The following is a 17,247-nucleotide window of genomic DNA, read 5'->3' as shown; positions in this document are numbered from 1 at the left end:
TTGTCCGGTTTTAGGACTTGCACTCATTTTGTAGTAGCTCTGTACTAGTGACTTCTAGGTTCTGGGAGGGATCTTTATGCTTATATATGTTTTGATTTGATTCTGCCTATTTATATTGTTATTTACCTACTCTTGTTTAGTTTCTACCCTCAGACCCATTACTTGTTGTTCCGGGTTACGGGTTGGCTTACCTGCTGGTGGGTTATAGTAAGTGCCATCATGACTTGAGAAATCGGGTCGTGACAGGCTGTTACCAGTGGTAGCGTATGCAGGAGAAGTTCCTTGAGCCTTCCTTTGGGACTTAAAGTCATGTGGATAACCTACAATCTTGTAGCAGAACTCTTTGTTGTGACCCTTACACTTGCAGAAATCACATATTAAATGTGAGTTTCTCTTAATTTTATGACTTACTCCTAAACTACTACTTGCTTTAGAATACAGGGTAACTGATGATTCCAATGCAGCAGTGATACCATTAACACCAGTAGCTACCATTCCCATACCATTAACACCAGTAACTACAACCTTTTGACTCTCATCCCCAATTATCATAGCATAAGCATAGCTAATTAATGGTAGTGGATCCAACATTAGGATTTGGCTCCTTGCTTGATGATAAGATTTATTTAAGCCCATCAAAATTGATACAGCTTGTGCCTGTTCATATGAGCAACAAAACCTTTGGATATTTCATAATTACAACAAGAAGCTGGCACCAATATGTCAAACTCATCCCACAAACTTTTCAGCCTTGTATAATACGTAGAAACAGAAGCAGTACCCTGCTGTAATGAGGAAATATCTTTGTGCAAACTATAGGTTCTAGAGCCATCTACTCTATCAAACCTTTTCTTTAAATCTGTCCAAACATTGAAAGCACTAGAAGCAAAAACAATTCCACTTGGTAAACTTTTGGATACATAATTCATTAACCAAGACAGTACTATAATATTTACTCTTTTCCATTGCCCCCACAGTTCCTCACCAAATATCTCCTTCCTAGCAGTACCATCGATTAAACCTATCTTATTTCTCCCTAGTAGAGCTAGCTTAATAGATCGACTCCACATAGTGTAATTCTCAATACCAAGCAACTGAAATGAGATAATACTCAGACCACTAACATCAATAGGATTGAGCAACAAATGATGGTTGATCTTAGGCATATTTATATGCCTAAGTTGTCAATAATTGCCCATAAAGTGCTTAAGTTGAGGAATAATCTTGAGTCTATTAGCTTGATTTTTGGTATAACTTGTGATAATTGTGCACTAACACACATGATTAGTTGTTTCAAGAGCACTCGAAGGAATTGGAGTTGGAATGAAGAAAGAAGGAGCAAAGAAAATGGCCAAGGCAAAAACCACCAGTGGTTGGCGCACTGGTTGGTGCGGCGCGCCACTGGTGGTACTTTAGAGTACCTTCTCAGGAGCGCTGAGAGGCGCGACACGTCCATCTTTTGCCGACTTTGCCAAGTTTTAAACATTAAGTAGGATTCCTAATTTGAGTAGTATTTGTTCCCAACTTTTCCTACTATTATAAATAGATCCTTAGGGCTCCATAATCGTGTTCAACTTTTGATTTAGTGTGCAAGAGCAAGAATTCAAGTTTGTAATAGGTTTAATCCTTTAACTCTTCTATTTTTTCGGAATTTGCATGAACTATTGTAATTTCTTGTTTTCTAATAGCATGAGTGGCTAAACGCCCTAGCTCTGGGGCTATAGCTACAAATTGATTGTTGACTATTTAAGGTTGTTTGAATTAATTTTTGATTGTCATTATAAGTTACTTCTATATTCTTGTTTTAGTATTTTATGCTTGCGCACCATAAGATAAATTTAGTGTCTAAATCTTAAAATCGAGAGAGGAGAGATTAGATAGACCAAAGAATATAGAGAGCTCAGTCCACCCATTAGATTGAGGTGATTAGTGTTCAGGAGTGACGCCCAGACGAACACCTTACTTGGTTATGAAATAAGATGAAATCTTAATGCTCGCCAGTTAGTCTATTTATCCCCACTCAACGATGTAGTTAGATAGCTAACTGGGGTAGGCAACGAGAGGTGTATAACCCGGATCATACTATTAACCTTATAAACCAGTAACTTGACAACTAAAATTGATTCTAAGCTAATAATATGATACAGGATATTCAGTATATGTTGCAGCCCTCAAATTGCTTTTAACTTGCTTGAAACATTATATCAAAGTTGTTCACAATTAGTTACGTTTAATTAGTGCATAATTATTAGTAGATAAACAATAAATCATCAACTCTTAAAAAGGTACTTTTTACTTTTAAGTGAGTGAATATAAGTTGATCATAAGTCCCTTAGGAACGATAACTCGTTTCTTTAAGAATCTATTGTACTTGCGCGACCACGTACACTTGCGTGTATATTGGGGAGCCAATGGTTATAATCGATACCTTGACCCTGCCCATAGTTGACTTGTGAGGGAACAGATGTACCTGAACTGTTTTGCACCAGATCTACATTTTCACCATCAATCGCCATCTGAGATCTGAAAATTGATGCTTGATCCTACAGTAATCCAACAGTAATTCAACAAACAGTATGAAGACACACAAATTTGAGCTTGAATTGAGCTTGAAACAAGCACTGATTTGTTAAATAATCCTCCAGAAATCACACTTTTAAGAGTATGAAATTTCTGCAACAAAACACTTGTGAATCTGTGAATCAACAACTTGATTCTTTGATCCTATGGATTCTCCAGCTTCATCAGTGTTTACTGGGAAGCAGTAGCTCTGATACCATGTTCGTAAAAGAGAAAACTTAACTGTAAGCTAAGAGAGAATGAGTGAGAGATTTTTCATTGAAAAACTAACTGTCCATATACAATGTATGAGCTATATATATAGCTCTTTGATCATCTTTAACCGACTAATAACAATTAAGCTAACTAACAAAAGGATAAGTTGTTATAACTAACTTGTAGTAAAAGACTATTTTGCCCCTTTTTATTCTTTCTAACTTCCACGCTTCTCTATATCACAACAGTAACTTTTGAGGCTTTTCATAAATATCAATTTTCAATCTTTGCCACTAGGTAACTCAAGTTGAAGATCAAACAATAGTAATATAATTAATATTATGGCGCACTATATTAGACAATTTGAGATATGAAAGGGCAAATCCCATTAATTATTATATCATAGAGAAAAAAATATATATTTGTACTAAACTAATTAATTAATTATTAGGTCAATTGAGCATGTCTTCGCCATGTCCACTCTCATATCTGTCTTTAATTATCTTTAAAATGTTTGAATATTCTTGACAACCTTAGCTCCCTATTGTTCCATAAACCACCAACCAAATTATGATACTACAATTAATAGAAATATTTAATATTTTCAATTTTTCATTTCTTTAGAAAAACTTATCTCCATCATTTATACATCTAATACTTTAACAATATATGAATATATACCCTCAATATATATAGAAAAAAAGTAAGGTTATTAACAAGAAAGCTATAGAAATAAGATAATGACGCGATCATATCAAATTAGTTATCACATAAATTAAAACAGATTTTTTCATCTCTACCTAATGATAAATTTAACAAAATAATACAATTTTTTTTACTAACAATTAAAACGAATATTATATTCGAAAATTAACAATAGAATATAAAAACAAACACCAATTCAAACAACTTTGTTAGCTGCCTATATATATTATAAAGAAATTAACTTATAATTAGGTAAGTCTATGTCAACATTTGAACAGTGAGACAATAATGAAGATTCGAATGTTTCGTATATTATATGAGAAAAATTATAATAGCAAATTGTATGCCTTCATATTATAAATTTGAAGAAGTTGAAATAATTTAGAGAGAGCCAAAATAAAATAAAATGGGTTGTTTAGCAATTGTGAATCTCATGTCAAGAGTTGTTTCATTTGTTTGTTTAGCAACTTGTGTCACAATTCTTACAACTTCCTCTTCTAATATGTCTGTTGCTTCAATATTTCATGGTGAAGTTGAAGTCAAGTATCATTTTACTGATTTCTATGCTTATCGGTAAGTGTTTCATCTTTTAACTTTAGGCGAGTCTCGGAGTAACAATAAAGTTGTCTCTCTGTTATCTATATGTCATAGATCGATCATTAGTTTGAGTCGTAAAATTAGTCAGTCATAATTGTCATTTTTGTAATTGAATCTCATTTATAGGGTAGTGTTAGAGCTACGTACGGTAAAGTTATTTTCATGTCATTGGTTTACATCGAATCGTAAAATCAACTATTGATGTTTGTGTCAAGATAGCTAGCTAGGTTGCTTACATCCCTACCTGATCTTGGGGTGTGATCGTTTTCCAATCATGCGTGAATATAGATCGATGTGGTGGCGGATACGAAATTACCATTAACGGTGTTGAAAAAATGAAGAAGTAATTATACAAAAAGTCAACGGGGATTTATCATCAATAAAATATATATAAAGATATATTAATTCTAATCTTAAATATACAGTGTAATCTTTGCCAAAAGGGAGTCGGCTCCACCTCTAACCAGATGCTTTATGCACAAGAGTGCCTTCCTATAATTGCATATTTCGTTTTAGGAGAGACATAAAACAACGATAAAATTATGATCTCACTGTGACCTATAAGTCATAGATTTAAGCCGTGAAATCAACCATTAATACTTGCTTAGCTCTAGCCTATTGTTCGGTTGACTTGCAAGAACTAGTAATCCTTTATAACAAGTCTGACATGATAATTCGAAAATTTATTAAACTAGTGATATAAAAAATATTTATATTTTAGTATATATCATTTAAATCTTTGGAATATTTTTTTTTAATTTTATATTTGATGCTATAAAATGATGATTTGACAGTTACATGCTTGCTTGTTCTGGTACTGGATTTTTATATTCCCTTATACAAACTGCAATTGCAATAATCCAAGCCAAGACTGGAGATTGTATAAGTGATAAACTCACTCACTTTGATGTATATGCTGACAAGGTACATTCTCATTTCCCTCATAATTAATTTAATACTCTCTCAATTTCAATTTTATAGGATGTAGTTTAATCTGGGATTGAATTTTTGAAATAGAAATTAAGATTTTTGAAGTTCATGACGTTGAATATGCTATAATGTTTGTGTGGATAAAAGAACACTTCTGAAACTTATGATCTTAAACGTGACATACATACTCTATTTCTTTGATTTTGTTTGACAATTTCATTGGTAGTTTGGTCAAAAAAGAATTGTAATTTTTTATATTTTTCTTAAAGAAAAGCTTTTATATATAGTCATACCACTAATTTATTTATTTTTAGGAATTAGTGGCGAACAAATTCCGTAGTTATATAGAATAATTTGTCGATAATTCAATTTAGTGATGAATTATTAAATAATAATGTTAGCTATAACCAATTTAACAATGAATTAGAGTCACACAAATAATATGACATGATCAAGATTATAAATTTTATAAACCTTAAATTTTGTGTCGAAACAAATTAAACAAAGGGAGTAACATTTTTGTGACTATAATTTTTTTTGTTATTATAGGTTAAATAGGAAGTTCAAAGTTATATATTAGTGTTAATTTTAAGATTAAAAAAGGTGATCATTCCTTTTGAACTAATAAGGAAATGACACTGTAACCTTAACCAAGAGGTCTCGGGTTCGAGCCCCTTTGGGAACGGAGTCACCTTTGTTAGGGAGCGTTTTACCCCCAATGTGGGACTTTCCGGCGCGAATTTGAATTTAGTCGGGCTCCAATGTGGATACCGAACACCGGATGGGAAACCAAAATAAAAATAAAAATGACACTGTGGAACAAAGGACTACGAATATAGAACAATCTAGACTCTCTGAATTTCATGAAATCAGTCATTAATGTTTGTGTTTTGCAAATTTAAAGTGTATGGTTTATTGTTTAACTACAACAATTGATATCTCCAGCTGATCAGTGGCGTAATCACATGTAGTGAAGAATGTCCAGTTCTTTTTATCGAAAAATTATATATTATTTATATAGAAAATTATTCTAAGTATCTAGGTAAAAAATTATGTATGATCATACGTATATATTAAATCTTGAACATACTTAACAAATTTTTTGACTTAGCCATTGAAGTTGATATAAAATAATAAATAAGCGGATTCATTATTAAATATTTAGTAGATATTTAGTGGATTTTTTCATTAGAAAATATATAGTTTACGCAAGAATTACTGAATTTATGTAAGCGCAATGCTAACCGGCCCTTCCCCAAATCGTGCGTAAACACATAATTTTCATGCACTGAAATGTCCTTTTATATTGTTATCTTAATTAAGTGTGTTTAATTAGCTAGTCAATTAATTATTGTATTATTTTAACATGATGATTATAATTAATTAAACAGATAATGTCGATGATAGTGGGTACGGGTGCAGCAGCAGGATTTGGATTAACGGTGGATTTGAATAGATTGCCAAATCATGCTATGGTGACCGTTGATTTTCTTAACAAAGAAAATGTAGCTGCTAGTTTTTGTCTCGCTGGATTTGTATGCAATATGATTTCATCTTTTATTTCATTTAAATTGTTTAAGGATGATTACATGTATGATTGCTAATTCTTTGTCTAATTCTTTTGTAAAACATATTGAATTGGAAGAGTAATATATATATATCTTATATTTCTTTTAAAGTTTTACTATATATACATAGTATATGTTTACGCGAGTGAACTATTGGTTCTTTGGAGACCTAAGTAATTTAGATTCGTAGCGTTTAAGATCGATCAATATGGAAGTTTTCTATTTCTGTTACGTTGGAGGGATATATGCTATTTATTATATTACAATTTACAACCCTTGGTATATCATAGTAAAATTCATGCTTAAATAATGCACATGAAACTAAATATGACAATAAAGGTGTGTTTGGTAGGAAGAAAAATGTGTTTTTCGTGATAAAATATTTCTTTGGAAAATAAGTAAAATCATTTACTTGTTTTTTATGAGTAAACAAGAAAATATAGTTACAAGAACATTTATGTATATAGAATATAGGCAAACACTATGAGAATAAGATGGTGAAAGGTCGTACGACTGAAGAGTTAGGGGTCGAGCTAGGTGGTGGGAATGGTTTGTGGGGTCGAGTGTCTCGGGTAAAAAGGGAGTGGAGAGGGACGGGATGGGATGGGGTTAAGATAATTCACATAAAATATCACTTATCAAAAAAAAAATTATGATGCACCAATCACCACTAGAGTTGTCAAAAAAGGTCATCCCAGTCCAAGCCTCGCGGACAAGAAATTTGATGGGCTAGGGCGGGTGGCCCTTCATTTGGAAGGGCCTGAAAATGATCAAGCCAACCCAACCCTAGAAGGTCGCGGGCTGGGGCGGGCTAGCCTTTTTTTTCTTCTCAAACTTAAAATTTTATAACGTCAAGAAAATGAGAAGATTTACAAATCAAATATGGAAAATAATGGTGTTGTTTCAATAACACTAGCAAAAAACTAGTGGGATTAGCATGTATCTAGGATACTCGATACAAGAAATACATTTATTTGGTGTGATGCATCCAGATACGTGAGCAAGATAGGAGAGAGACGAGGGCGCGATATTTGTCTATGTATCCTAGATACATGTGAATCCACTTGGATAGAGAGTATCTAAAATATATTACACATAATTTTGAGTCTATGTATCCCGAGATACATGTATGTGGACACATCAAAATCTGAAAAGAATCACAATATTACAGCATAGCGTGCATCTAAGTAACTAACTCATACACTATGAGATTTCTTTAAGATACTCTTTAATCAATAGTTTTGGCTCATGGACGGATTTTGGCCCGGCCCCGATCAAGCCTCAAGGGCCAAGGGACTATATGGGTCGGACTTATAAGTCCTACTTTTAAATGGGTTTGAAAAATCCTATCATATCCCTACCCTACCTCAATAATGATTGAATTGGGCCGTCCTCATGGACTAAGCCTATTTTAACAGCTCTAATCACCGCAATCAACCACTTATATAATTAACATCTTTATCAACTAGCATGATCAATTGATCGTCATCATCAGCTCAATGGGGAAAATTGGAGTCTTTCCTATCCACGTATTTCTTTTCCACTATGATTTTGATCAATCAGAAAAATAAAGTTTTCAATATTAATCAATAATTCACTAATCATAATGTTTATCAAGTGACAAGTTATTAGCGTTGATATTTTCACTAAACCAATAAATATTATATTTAGACGTGTCTTTTATGTGTTCATTTAATGATCCAACTAATTCGGATATGTGTCGAAAATTTCACTTTTGGGGTAATTAAGCGTTTTCTACTAAGGTAACTTCCTACCAAAATCTCGAATTCGAGATCTCTTTTAAGGATAAATGAGTATTTGATACTCTAATTTTTTTAGCAAAAAATACTCGATATTCGTGGCCAGCTTCACTTATTGGCAAAGGTCAATGAAATACCAGCTAATAATACTTAGAAGAAATCTACCTTTATTAGTAGCTTAAACATGTTCTTTAATCTCATCAGAATATTAATTAATTGACCTTAGAATGATGTACTGTTAATTCCATGAAAAATAAATACAACTTGCTAGATCCATCAAATAATTAAGCAATTGCAATAATATGGGGGCACACTAAGTACTTGGGGAATACAATTTTTGTTTTTTTAATTACCATATTAGGTTCCTTCAAATATTTCAGTACTAGTGGTATAGAGGCAGAGCTAAACCCATGATTTGAAGATTTCGGATACATCAATATTATCTTAGTTCAAATATGAGCTCTAAGATAAACTTTAAAAATAAAAAAAAATGGCAATTTTCTTCCATTCTAGCTAGCTCCTATAAATACATGAATTATCGAAAAATAATTTTTGCATAAAAAATGATAAAAATGACTTTTCAAACATAAATCAATTTCTTTCACAATTATTTCAATTACTCTTAGACATCATTAATCAACTTTTAATACTCAAAATTTTCATCAAAACATTATATAGGTTGCTAATATTATAATCAACATCCTCTTGTACTATTCACACCTCAACCTCACCCTAAATATTTAAGATAATGTTTTTACATTAAAAATAAAATATATAAAAATGGCATGTTGGCAAGTTGGTCCAAATTGCGTGATGTTAATTAATTCTTCTAAGTCAACTTCTTATTTTCCAAGTCAATACTAATTGAGTAATCGACGGAATCGCAATTGTTGATTTTCAATTAATATAAGAGAAAATGACACAATATACAAGAAAAAAAGTACTTATCAAGTGTGTTCACTAGGAAATCTCCATTCCTAGACTATGGTGAAGGAAAGTAATTGTTACCTAGAACGTGTTCGGTGAAGTACAATATTTTTCATGAAAATTATTTTTTTCGAAAAATAAACGAGTTTCTCTTACTCATTTTTTAAAAATTTGGTGCGTTAATAAAAAAAATATTGTTTTAAAAATATTTGTATATAATTCAAAAAAATAAACGAAAATATTAATTTGGTTATTTTTGTTTATACATTTCCCCTTCATTTTTTTTGAAAGTCCAATTTCGTTTTAATAATTATATTGTCGAAATCAGCTTGGGTGTAGCTCGATTAATTTTACGAAATAACATGCTACTTTCTTTGATGGAGGCATGCAAACACGCTTTCAATTGAGAATAGTACAAAGAAGAGCTAAAAGAAGGAAAACAACACTTCCATTTAATAGCTTCATTTCTTTTTCGTAAGCAAAATATATTGTACATCGTTATCTATTACTTCTCACGAGCAATAATATTTTATAAAACCTACGCGTCATTTCGGGTAAATCAAAAGCAAGGAATACATAACTACCAAAATATTCAAAATAAATTCTTTGCAACCAGTATGAATTTTGATGGGATGAAAATTTCTTTATATATATTATCAGATGTCTTCGGAGCCCTAACCCCCTAAAATGAGTCCTCGTTATGAAAAATTGAGTCTAATTGAAACCCAACACGAATATTAGACATTATTTTTTTTATTTTAAAAAAAAAAGTAAACTCTTGCATGTGAACCGAATATTACTCTTATCAATTACACAATGGATTTGAGTTGTACACATTGACTTTTGACTAAGACAAAGTCAACGTTTTTTTTTTTTTTGGCATGCATGCATTATCCTTTTTCTATATAAGCAATCACATTACTAAGTATATTCACTACAAGAAGAAAAACCTTTAATTAGCATCAATAAATTTCAATTACTTTTTTTTAATAATAATTAATTAGTATAATATAGTTTGCAAATGGCACAACCACCATTACCACCACCAACCTGTACAATTCCACCATTTGTTGGCCTCATCGTGAGGATTCTTACGTTCATTTGCTTGTTGATTTCACTCATCATAATTGCAACCAACACTGAAAAATCTATTGATGAGGATGGTAACGAAGACAAAACCAAGTTCAATGACTTTTACGCTTACAGGTAATATTCATTTCTAATCACTACAAAAAAAACACGAATTTCTTATGATATTTTATCGGAAATTTATTCAATATATACATTATATATGATTAATTTTTACTGAAAATATATGCAGATATTTAATTTCTACTGTGATTATTGGAATGGCATATACTCTTCTACAAAGTGCATTCTCAATTTTCTTTGTGACTACTGGAAATCGTTTTGGTGGTGAGGGATTTTGTCTATTTGACTTTTATGGTGATAAGGTAAATTAATTTAATTTTCCTTAATTATATTATCCTCCTTTACTTTTTCCTATATCTATATATTGAAAAAGTAGAAAGAAAATATATTGGAACAAAAAGCAAAGAATAAACAAGAGAACACACTATTAGAAATTTCATCGCGAATCAATGAAAAATTTGTGCCATAGATCATGATTTTCTGACTCATTATTTATCGAATCAAATACATGGTGGAAAATATATTCTTACTGAAGTAACGGGAAACATTCTAATTTTTTCACATGAGAACATTACTATTTTTTATTTTTTTTCCTACTAGTTCAATCTAAATATCCGTGGAAATTGTCATTTTCCTTGGGAAATTTCAGTGGAAAATAGTGACAAATACTAAAAATAAAGTGACTCACAAAATGAGTAGTTAATTAATTGCAAATCTAGAATTTAAATTTTACATATTATAACTTGAAATTTTGCTACATTCCATTTTATTAAACTCTATTATATATATAATAATGTCTTCTTAACATGAGATTTTTACCCAACACAACAGCCCAATAAAACAAAAACAAAATCAAAATCAGAATCTCAATATTTATTTTAAAAAAATATTTTTTGTCAGTATAGTATTGATTATACACTTGTTATATGTACTACTACAATTTATTAATCTCTCTACTAATTATGGTACGTGTAAATATTTTGTAGCTTAACATGTAAATTGTAATAGTAGTAATTATTAAGTTATAGTACTATTTTTTTTTATCAAGTACGTACTTACAAATTATTCGATAAATATATTTTACATCGTCAGTACATATACGACACGAATAAATAATAATTTATCTATGTTGTGCAGTTTATTTCCTACTTCCTTGTTACTGGAGCAGCAGCAAGTTTTGGTATGACACAAGAATTTAAGAGACTTGCCGGCAGTGATAATAAATTTCTCAATACTTCAAATGCAGCAGCCAGTCTTTGTCTTATTGGATTCTTTTTTTCTGCTGCTTCATCTATTTTTTCATCTTATAATCTTCCTAAGAGAGCTTAATTTAAGGAAAAAATAAAAATCTTCGTTTAATAATTTGATAAATTAATTATTGTAAGATTATGAACTCTTTTTTTTTTGGGTCTACACTTGGTCAAAAGGTGTGTCATGTAATGTTGAGTTACAATTTATATTTTAAAAATGTAATCCTATTGTATGATTTTTAGTTTTTTTTTTTTTGGGTTGAGAATTGTCTTCAATTTCAGATATTGTATTTTCCAAAGTCTTTTTTATGTAGAAAATATGTTATATATATGGACTATTTATAAACTGATATTCCCACCCAATTATGGAATGGTACTAATTTAGCATAAGACATGAATAATTTATACGTGACTAAGAGCCTGTTTGGATGGGTAATAAGAACTTCTTACTTTGAGAAACACCTTTTTAAAATATTATTTTTGAAAAGTGCTTTTGAAAAAAAGTTATGTGCGTTTGGTTAATTCATTTGAAAAGTGTTTTTGATAAGTGGATTGTGTTTGGCTAATTTTTAAAAAAAAGTACTTTTGAGAGTCAAATTACGAAAAATAACAAGAATCAATGCATTTTTAATATTAAGTTTATCTTAAATATCTATTATATAATTTTTATTAAATTAAAATATACACACTCAAATTTTCAATCAATATTATACATAGATGAATAAAAAAATAAATTTAATATTGATATAATATTAACATGATGATTTAAATATAATTGAAAATATCATGTAAAATAAATCTAAAAATTATCTCACAAATCAAATCACTACATACGAAAAACTTATCAAATAAATAAATAAATAATTAAATATAAGAGATGTGTTAGTAAATATGTATATATGATAGGGATATTTTGGTCTTGAAATAAATAATTTTCTGCTCCTCTGCTTTTTTTTAAGAAGCAGAGATTTTTTTTTAGCTTCTTCCCGGCAGAAAAACTACTTCTGCTTTTATTTAAAAGCAGTTTTATGATTAGCCAAATGCCTTATTTTTTTAAAATAAATACTTTTTTAATCAAAATAAATGATTTTAGCGTCCCAACAACAATGCCAAACATGCTCTAAATGATTAATCCTTAATACTTATAGTAGTAAATTGGTAACTATTCACGAGCAAAGAGACAAAATGAAGAAATATGATTGAAAGGATACCAAATAATTGGCTTTGACTTCTTTTTTTAATTTTAAAATTTTGACTCAACTAATTTAAATTTGCTCTACATAATAAATCTATTAAAGAAAAAATGTTCATGCGGATCGAAAGTCATTTTATTCGTAAGGCTCAACGCTAGATTTTTAGTAGTTAAAAACAGAAGTAGGAGCGACATAATTAACCCATAAAATCATTACTCATCCTATCTATTTTAGATTCGAACAAAAGTTAATTAATGACTAACAAATTTCACTAACTCAATCTATTTCGATCCGTTTAATTTAAGTCAATATAATTGAGTACTCCATTTTTTTGTGAGGAAAACTAGGTATTCGTGGCCACCCTCACTAATTTTTTTTTATCAAAAGTCAATGAAATACCAACTCATTTTTCTTAGAAGAAAAAACCACATTTTATTAGTAACTTAAACCGATTCTTTAGGCTTAGTAGAATATTATATTTAACGTTAGAATGATGAGCTGTTTCTATGAAAAATAAACACAACTAATCGCTAGATTAATCAAGTAACCAATTACAATATGGGCTCGCACTAAGGCCTTATTTGTCCTCGTTGAAATTAAGATGTATGAATTTGATTGTATATTTGAATGATTAAAATATTGTCTCTGAACAAGAAATAATTAAATATATTTATTTTTTAATATTTGAATATACACAATTTATTTATTTGTAGACCTAATAAATATACAATTCAAAATAAAAATAATTCATTATTAAAAATATATAAATTTAATTTAAAAAAAAAGGATCATTTATTAAAATTTTAAATATTTATATTTTCTAGATGGTGGAGATTGTTTGTAGCAGTGGTAGTGATAATAATTGGTGTTAATGGCTAAAAATAGTGGTGATGATAATTATGATAGTTGATATTAGTGGTGATGGTTATGATGATGAAGTTAGTTGATATTTGTCGGTGTTGATAGTAATAGATGATGGATGTGTGGTGCTTGATGATTTGTTGATGGTAATTGACAGTAATGCTAATTGTGATGATGACAATGATTGATATAATAAGAATTGTCTGCAGTGGTATTGGAGGTGGCCAATGGGCGATAGTGATTATAGAGGTGGTTAGTGGCGGTGGCTTGTAGTTGTGGACAAGTGATGGTAATTATAACTATCCAAACAAAATTACCTTTTAATAATATTAATATTAAAACTTTGTTCAAAATTTTAATGACGGAAATTTATTCAGATAAAAAAAGTGCTTAAATCTTAATAGAAGAAAAAACACTTAAAAGCCTATGGTGTTAAACCATTCAAATTCAAACATTTGTTACTTGAATTGGATGGTTATTACATGTTAATTTGTATTATATTATACTACTAATTTAAATATTATATTATTTAAATTATTATTTAAATTTTATTATATTATATTATTTAAATTGATCGTTACTAAATACTTCTTCAACTTACGCGTCATTTAGGATAAATCGAAAGCAAGCAAAAGGAATATATGTCCCAAAAAAAATTCAAAGTAAACTCTCTACATGTGGAAGCCGTAATAATATCAATTATAAAATACAAAATGGAATTGAGTTGTATATTAATTTTTGACTAAGACAAAGTCAACAATTTTTATTTTTTTGGAATTATCCTTTTTTTTTCTATATATAAGCAAACATATCTCAAAGTATTATTCACTACAAAGAAAACCTTCTTTTTGTTATCAAAATATTTTAATTACTTCTTCTTGTTATAATAATAATTTATATTCGAGAAGAATTTTTATAGTTCACGAGAAAGTGAAATGGTACCACCACCATTACCACCAACCACTATTGTTCCGCCGTTTGTCAGCCTCATTGTGAGGGTTGTTACGTTGATTTTCTTATTGATTTCACTCATCGTGATCGCCACCAACAGTTATACTACTAGTGTCAGTTTTATTGATATCAAAACCAAGTCTACCGACTTTTATGCTTATAGGTAAAATTAATTTCCATTACTTCACTATAAAATACATGATTTTTTTTATAAAATATGTTCGTTAAAAACGTTTTCGATGGAATTCACGTTCTTTTAGTAATTAATGAGTTATGTCTATAACAATAACTTGTCTCTGTTTCAAATAAATTGGAATCAACTATATGAGTCAATCATTTTGTCATTTAAGTTTATTTCATATCATCCTCATCATCATACTTTCTATATTATGAAGATTCATCATGAATTGACAAGTTTTATGTTGGTTGTCGATCTATTGCAACCCCCTTTCTTTATACGCATTTGAAACCGACAGTGCAAACAAGCTCACACTACCGCGAAATTAATGACTTTTATTAGTCTAATTTTTTTATAATTTTTTTTTTTTTGGAATTTGCAGATATTTGATTTCTAGTGTGGTTATTGGAATGGCATATACTCTTCTCCAAACTGCATTTTCAATTTTTTTTGTGACCACTGGAAATCGACTAGGTGGTGAGGGTCTCTGTCTATTAGACTTCTATGGTGACAAGGTACATTAATTTTCCTTAATTATTCCTTTTTTTGTTTTTATATATCGTAACGAATTTAGAATTTAAATTTTATGTATTAGAATTTGAAATTAACAAAAACAAATTCCTAATCTTTGTTTATCAAATAATTTTTTTCTAGTATATAATCATCGTATACATTGATTATACACTTGTTATGTACTAAAAACCGTGTATATATATAATATTTGACCTAAAGCTAGAACCAACATCTTCTTCCTTATACGTGTAATTAAAAATTTTGTAACCAAATAGTGTAGCGTAACATGTGATATAGTAATAGTACGTATTTCTGTAGATATATTTTATATTGTCAGTGCATACGATTCGAGTAAAATAATTTTATTTATTTATTTGGGCAGTTTATTTCCTACTTCCTTGCAACTGGAGCAGCAGCAAGTTTTGCAATGACAGAAGAATTGAGGAGACTTTCAAACAGTGATATCGATAAATTTCTCAACACTTCAAATGCTGCAGCCAGTCTTTGTCTTTTTGGATTCTTTTTTTCTGCTGCTTCATCTATTTTTTCATCTTATAATCTTCCAAAAAGAGCTTGATGTAAAAATAAAAATATATAAAAAAAGAGTTTTTATTTTTTTTATATAAGTGGATTGATTTTGAGGGATTATTTCAAGATTCTTTTGTAACATATTTGGGTCAAGTCATGTAGTGTTGGGTTGTAATTTGTATTTAAATTGTATCTATATTGTTAAGTAAAGTTGGTGAAGTTTGTGTTGTTGTTATTAATTTCTTATGTAATTTTTGTTTTGAGAATTGGGTTGTATTTAATTTGGTGTTTTCATGTATATTGTCATTCTAGTAATTGTATTGTGCAGAGTGTGTTTTTTGTGTCCCTTTGTGTGGAAAATATGATTATTTATAGAATGATTTTATAGGCTTATATAACTATTTCAATAGTGAAAATTTAATATATAAGATATGGATAATTAAGTGGTGAAATAGTAAAATTTATGATAAACTTGTGAATATTCATTAGCAAAGGAATTTGTACAATATAATTCAAATAAGTGAAAATCTATTGTGTTTAATCAAACATCCTAAATAATTGAGTTTGACTTTTTTTTTAATTTTTTTTTCTTACTTTAACTAATTTAGCTTGACTCTACATAAAGACATATTAATGGAAAAAACTAGTGTTCACTCTATGAAAAGAAGGATCCATTTGTTCACGTTGTTTGCTGGTTCATGGGAACTGTAATGATCTTTTTCGTAGTATTTGGATTTTCCCAACCTAGTTTAGATTTGGACGAAATCGGAGTCATTAAGGTGTAGGAAAATCTGGTAACAATCGGGTGATTTATTTATGATTATGATTACATGGGTGGATAGATAACTCGTTAAGGAATCCGTGTGACTGTACGGAATTGAATTCGGGCGGGTAGAACTCCCGGAATAGACCTCAGCGTAAAGGGTATTTTCTGAGCGTCATTGGTTAGAGGTGTGTTGTGAAATGGGGATTTTGGAATTCTTTAAATAGCTCACTGGTTCGTGCAAGCCGCTCTGGCGGTGCTTTTGGTCGCTCTGGCGAGGCCGCTGGTCGCTCTGGCGGGGCCGCTACATCGGGGTGAGGGCCGTTGTGGCGGGTTCGACGCGACTTAAAGTCGTAAATAAATCCCTAAACGACCTTATTTTGCACTTTTCAATTTTTAGAGCTAAGGAACGAACCCCGGCGACTCCTAACAGTTTTCCACCATTCTTAAGGCTAAAGGTAAGCTTTTCACTCTCCGAATCCATTTTTCAATCTGTAGAACGTAATATAATGGACAATTAATGATGGGGGAGGGTTTTGATCTAGATTTTATGGTGGAAACAGCCTTATTTTGGATACTTGGGATCATGGGTATGA

At 30.2% G+C, this 17,247-nt stretch overlaps 4 protein-coding genes across 4 annotated transcripts in view; 3 read left to right on the top strand and 1 right to left on the bottom strand.

Annotated features, from left to right (window-relative positions):
- Positions 1–2,516, bottom strand: part of LOC107058630 (uncharacterized) — a 19,649-nt gene extending 17,133 nt beyond the window's left edge. The window contains exons 1-3 of the mRNA XM_015304561.1: positions 2,388–2,516; positions 717–1,094; positions 255–657 (exon numbers count right to left, since the gene is read on the bottom strand). Of these exons, the coding sequence (XP_015160047.1) occupies positions 255–657; positions 717–1,094; positions 2,388–2,516 (910 nt within the window). The remainder of the gene's footprint in view (positions 1–254; positions 658–716; positions 1,095–2,387) is intronic.
- A 1,370-nt stretch (positions 2,517–3,886) lies between these two features.
- LOC107058629 (CASP-like protein PIMP1) lies at positions 3,887–6,611 on the top strand. Its single transcript, XM_015304560.1, has 3 exons — positions 3,887–4,053; positions 4,872–5,001; positions 6,399–6,611. Exons 1-3 carry the CDS (start codon positions 3,887–3,889, stop codon positions 6,609–6,611), a joined length of 510 nt encoding a protein of 169 aa, XP_015160046.1.
- Positions 6,612–10,210: 3,599 nt separating this feature from the next.
- LOC102594433 (CASP-like protein PIMP1) lies at positions 10,211–12,001 on the top strand. The gene is made up of 3 exons (XM_006365660.2): positions 10,211–10,468; positions 10,584–10,716; positions 11,552–12,001. Exons 1-3 carry the CDS (start codon positions 10,284–10,286, stop codon positions 11,741–11,743), a joined length of 510 nt encoding a protein of 169 aa, XP_006365722.1. The 5' UTR covers positions 10,211–10,283; the 3' UTR covers positions 11,744–12,001.
- A 2,559-nt stretch (positions 12,002–14,560) lies between these two features.
- LOC102594097 (CASP-like protein PIMP1) lies at positions 14,561–16,220 on the top strand. The gene is made up of 3 exons (XM_006365659.2): positions 14,561–14,832; positions 15,230–15,362; positions 15,743–16,220. Exons 1-3 carry the CDS (start codon positions 14,654–14,656, stop codon positions 15,935–15,937), a joined length of 507 nt encoding a protein of 168 aa, XP_006365721.1. The 5' UTR covers positions 14,561–14,653; the 3' UTR covers positions 15,938–16,220.
- The last annotated feature ends 1,027 nt before the right edge of the window (positions 16,221–17,247 follow it).

The sequence above is a fragment of the Solanum tuberosum genome, unplaced genomic scaffold (assembly GCF_000226075.1).
Source record: "Solanum tuberosum cultivar DM 1-3 516 R44 unplaced genomic scaffold, SolTub_3.0 scf00577, whole genome shotgun sequence".
In the NCBI taxonomy this organism is placed as follows: domain Eukaryota; kingdom Viridiplantae; phylum Streptophyta; class Magnoliopsida; order Solanales; family Solanaceae; genus Solanum; species Solanum tuberosum.
Note: the sequence above shows the minus strand (reverse complement) of the source record. Positions and strands in the feature narration are given on the sequence as shown.

Bases quoted from the DNA above. Each gene is read 5' to 3' on its own strand.
- LOC102594433 (XM_006365660.2), top strand. From the start codon at position 10,284: ATGGCACAACCACCATTACCACCACCAACCTGTACAATTCCACCATTT. The intron at 10,469-10,583 runs GTAATATTCATT...AAATATATGCAG, and splicing joins AATGACTTTTACGCTTACAG to ATATTTAATTTCTACTGTGA. The intron at 10,717-11,551 runs GTAAATTAATTT...TATGTTGTGCAG, and splicing joins TTGACTTTTATGGTGATAAG to TTTATTTCCTACTTCCTTGT.
- LOC102594097 (XM_006365659.2), top strand. From the start codon at position 14,654: ATGGTACCACCACCATTACCACCAACCACTATTGTTCCGCCGTTTGTC. The intron at 14,833-15,229 runs GTAAAATTAATT...TGGAATTTGCAG, and splicing joins ACCGACTTTTATGCTTATAG to ATATTTGATTTCTAGTGTGG. The intron at 15,363-15,742 runs GTACATTAATTT...TTATTTGGGCAG, and splicing joins TAGACTTCTATGGTGACAAG to TTTATTTCCTACTTCCTTGC.
- LOC107058629 (XM_015304560.1), top strand. From the start codon at position 3,887: ATGGGTTGTTTAGCAATTGTGAATCTCATGTCAAGAGTTGTTTCATTT. The intron at 4,054-4,871 runs GTAAGTGTTTCA...ATGATTTGACAG, and splicing joins ACTGATTTCTATGCTTATCG to TTACATGCTTGCTTGTTCTG. The intron at 5,002-6,398 runs GTACATTCTCAT...TTAATTAAACAG, and splicing joins TTGATGTATATGCTGACAAG to ATAATGTCGATGATAGTGGG.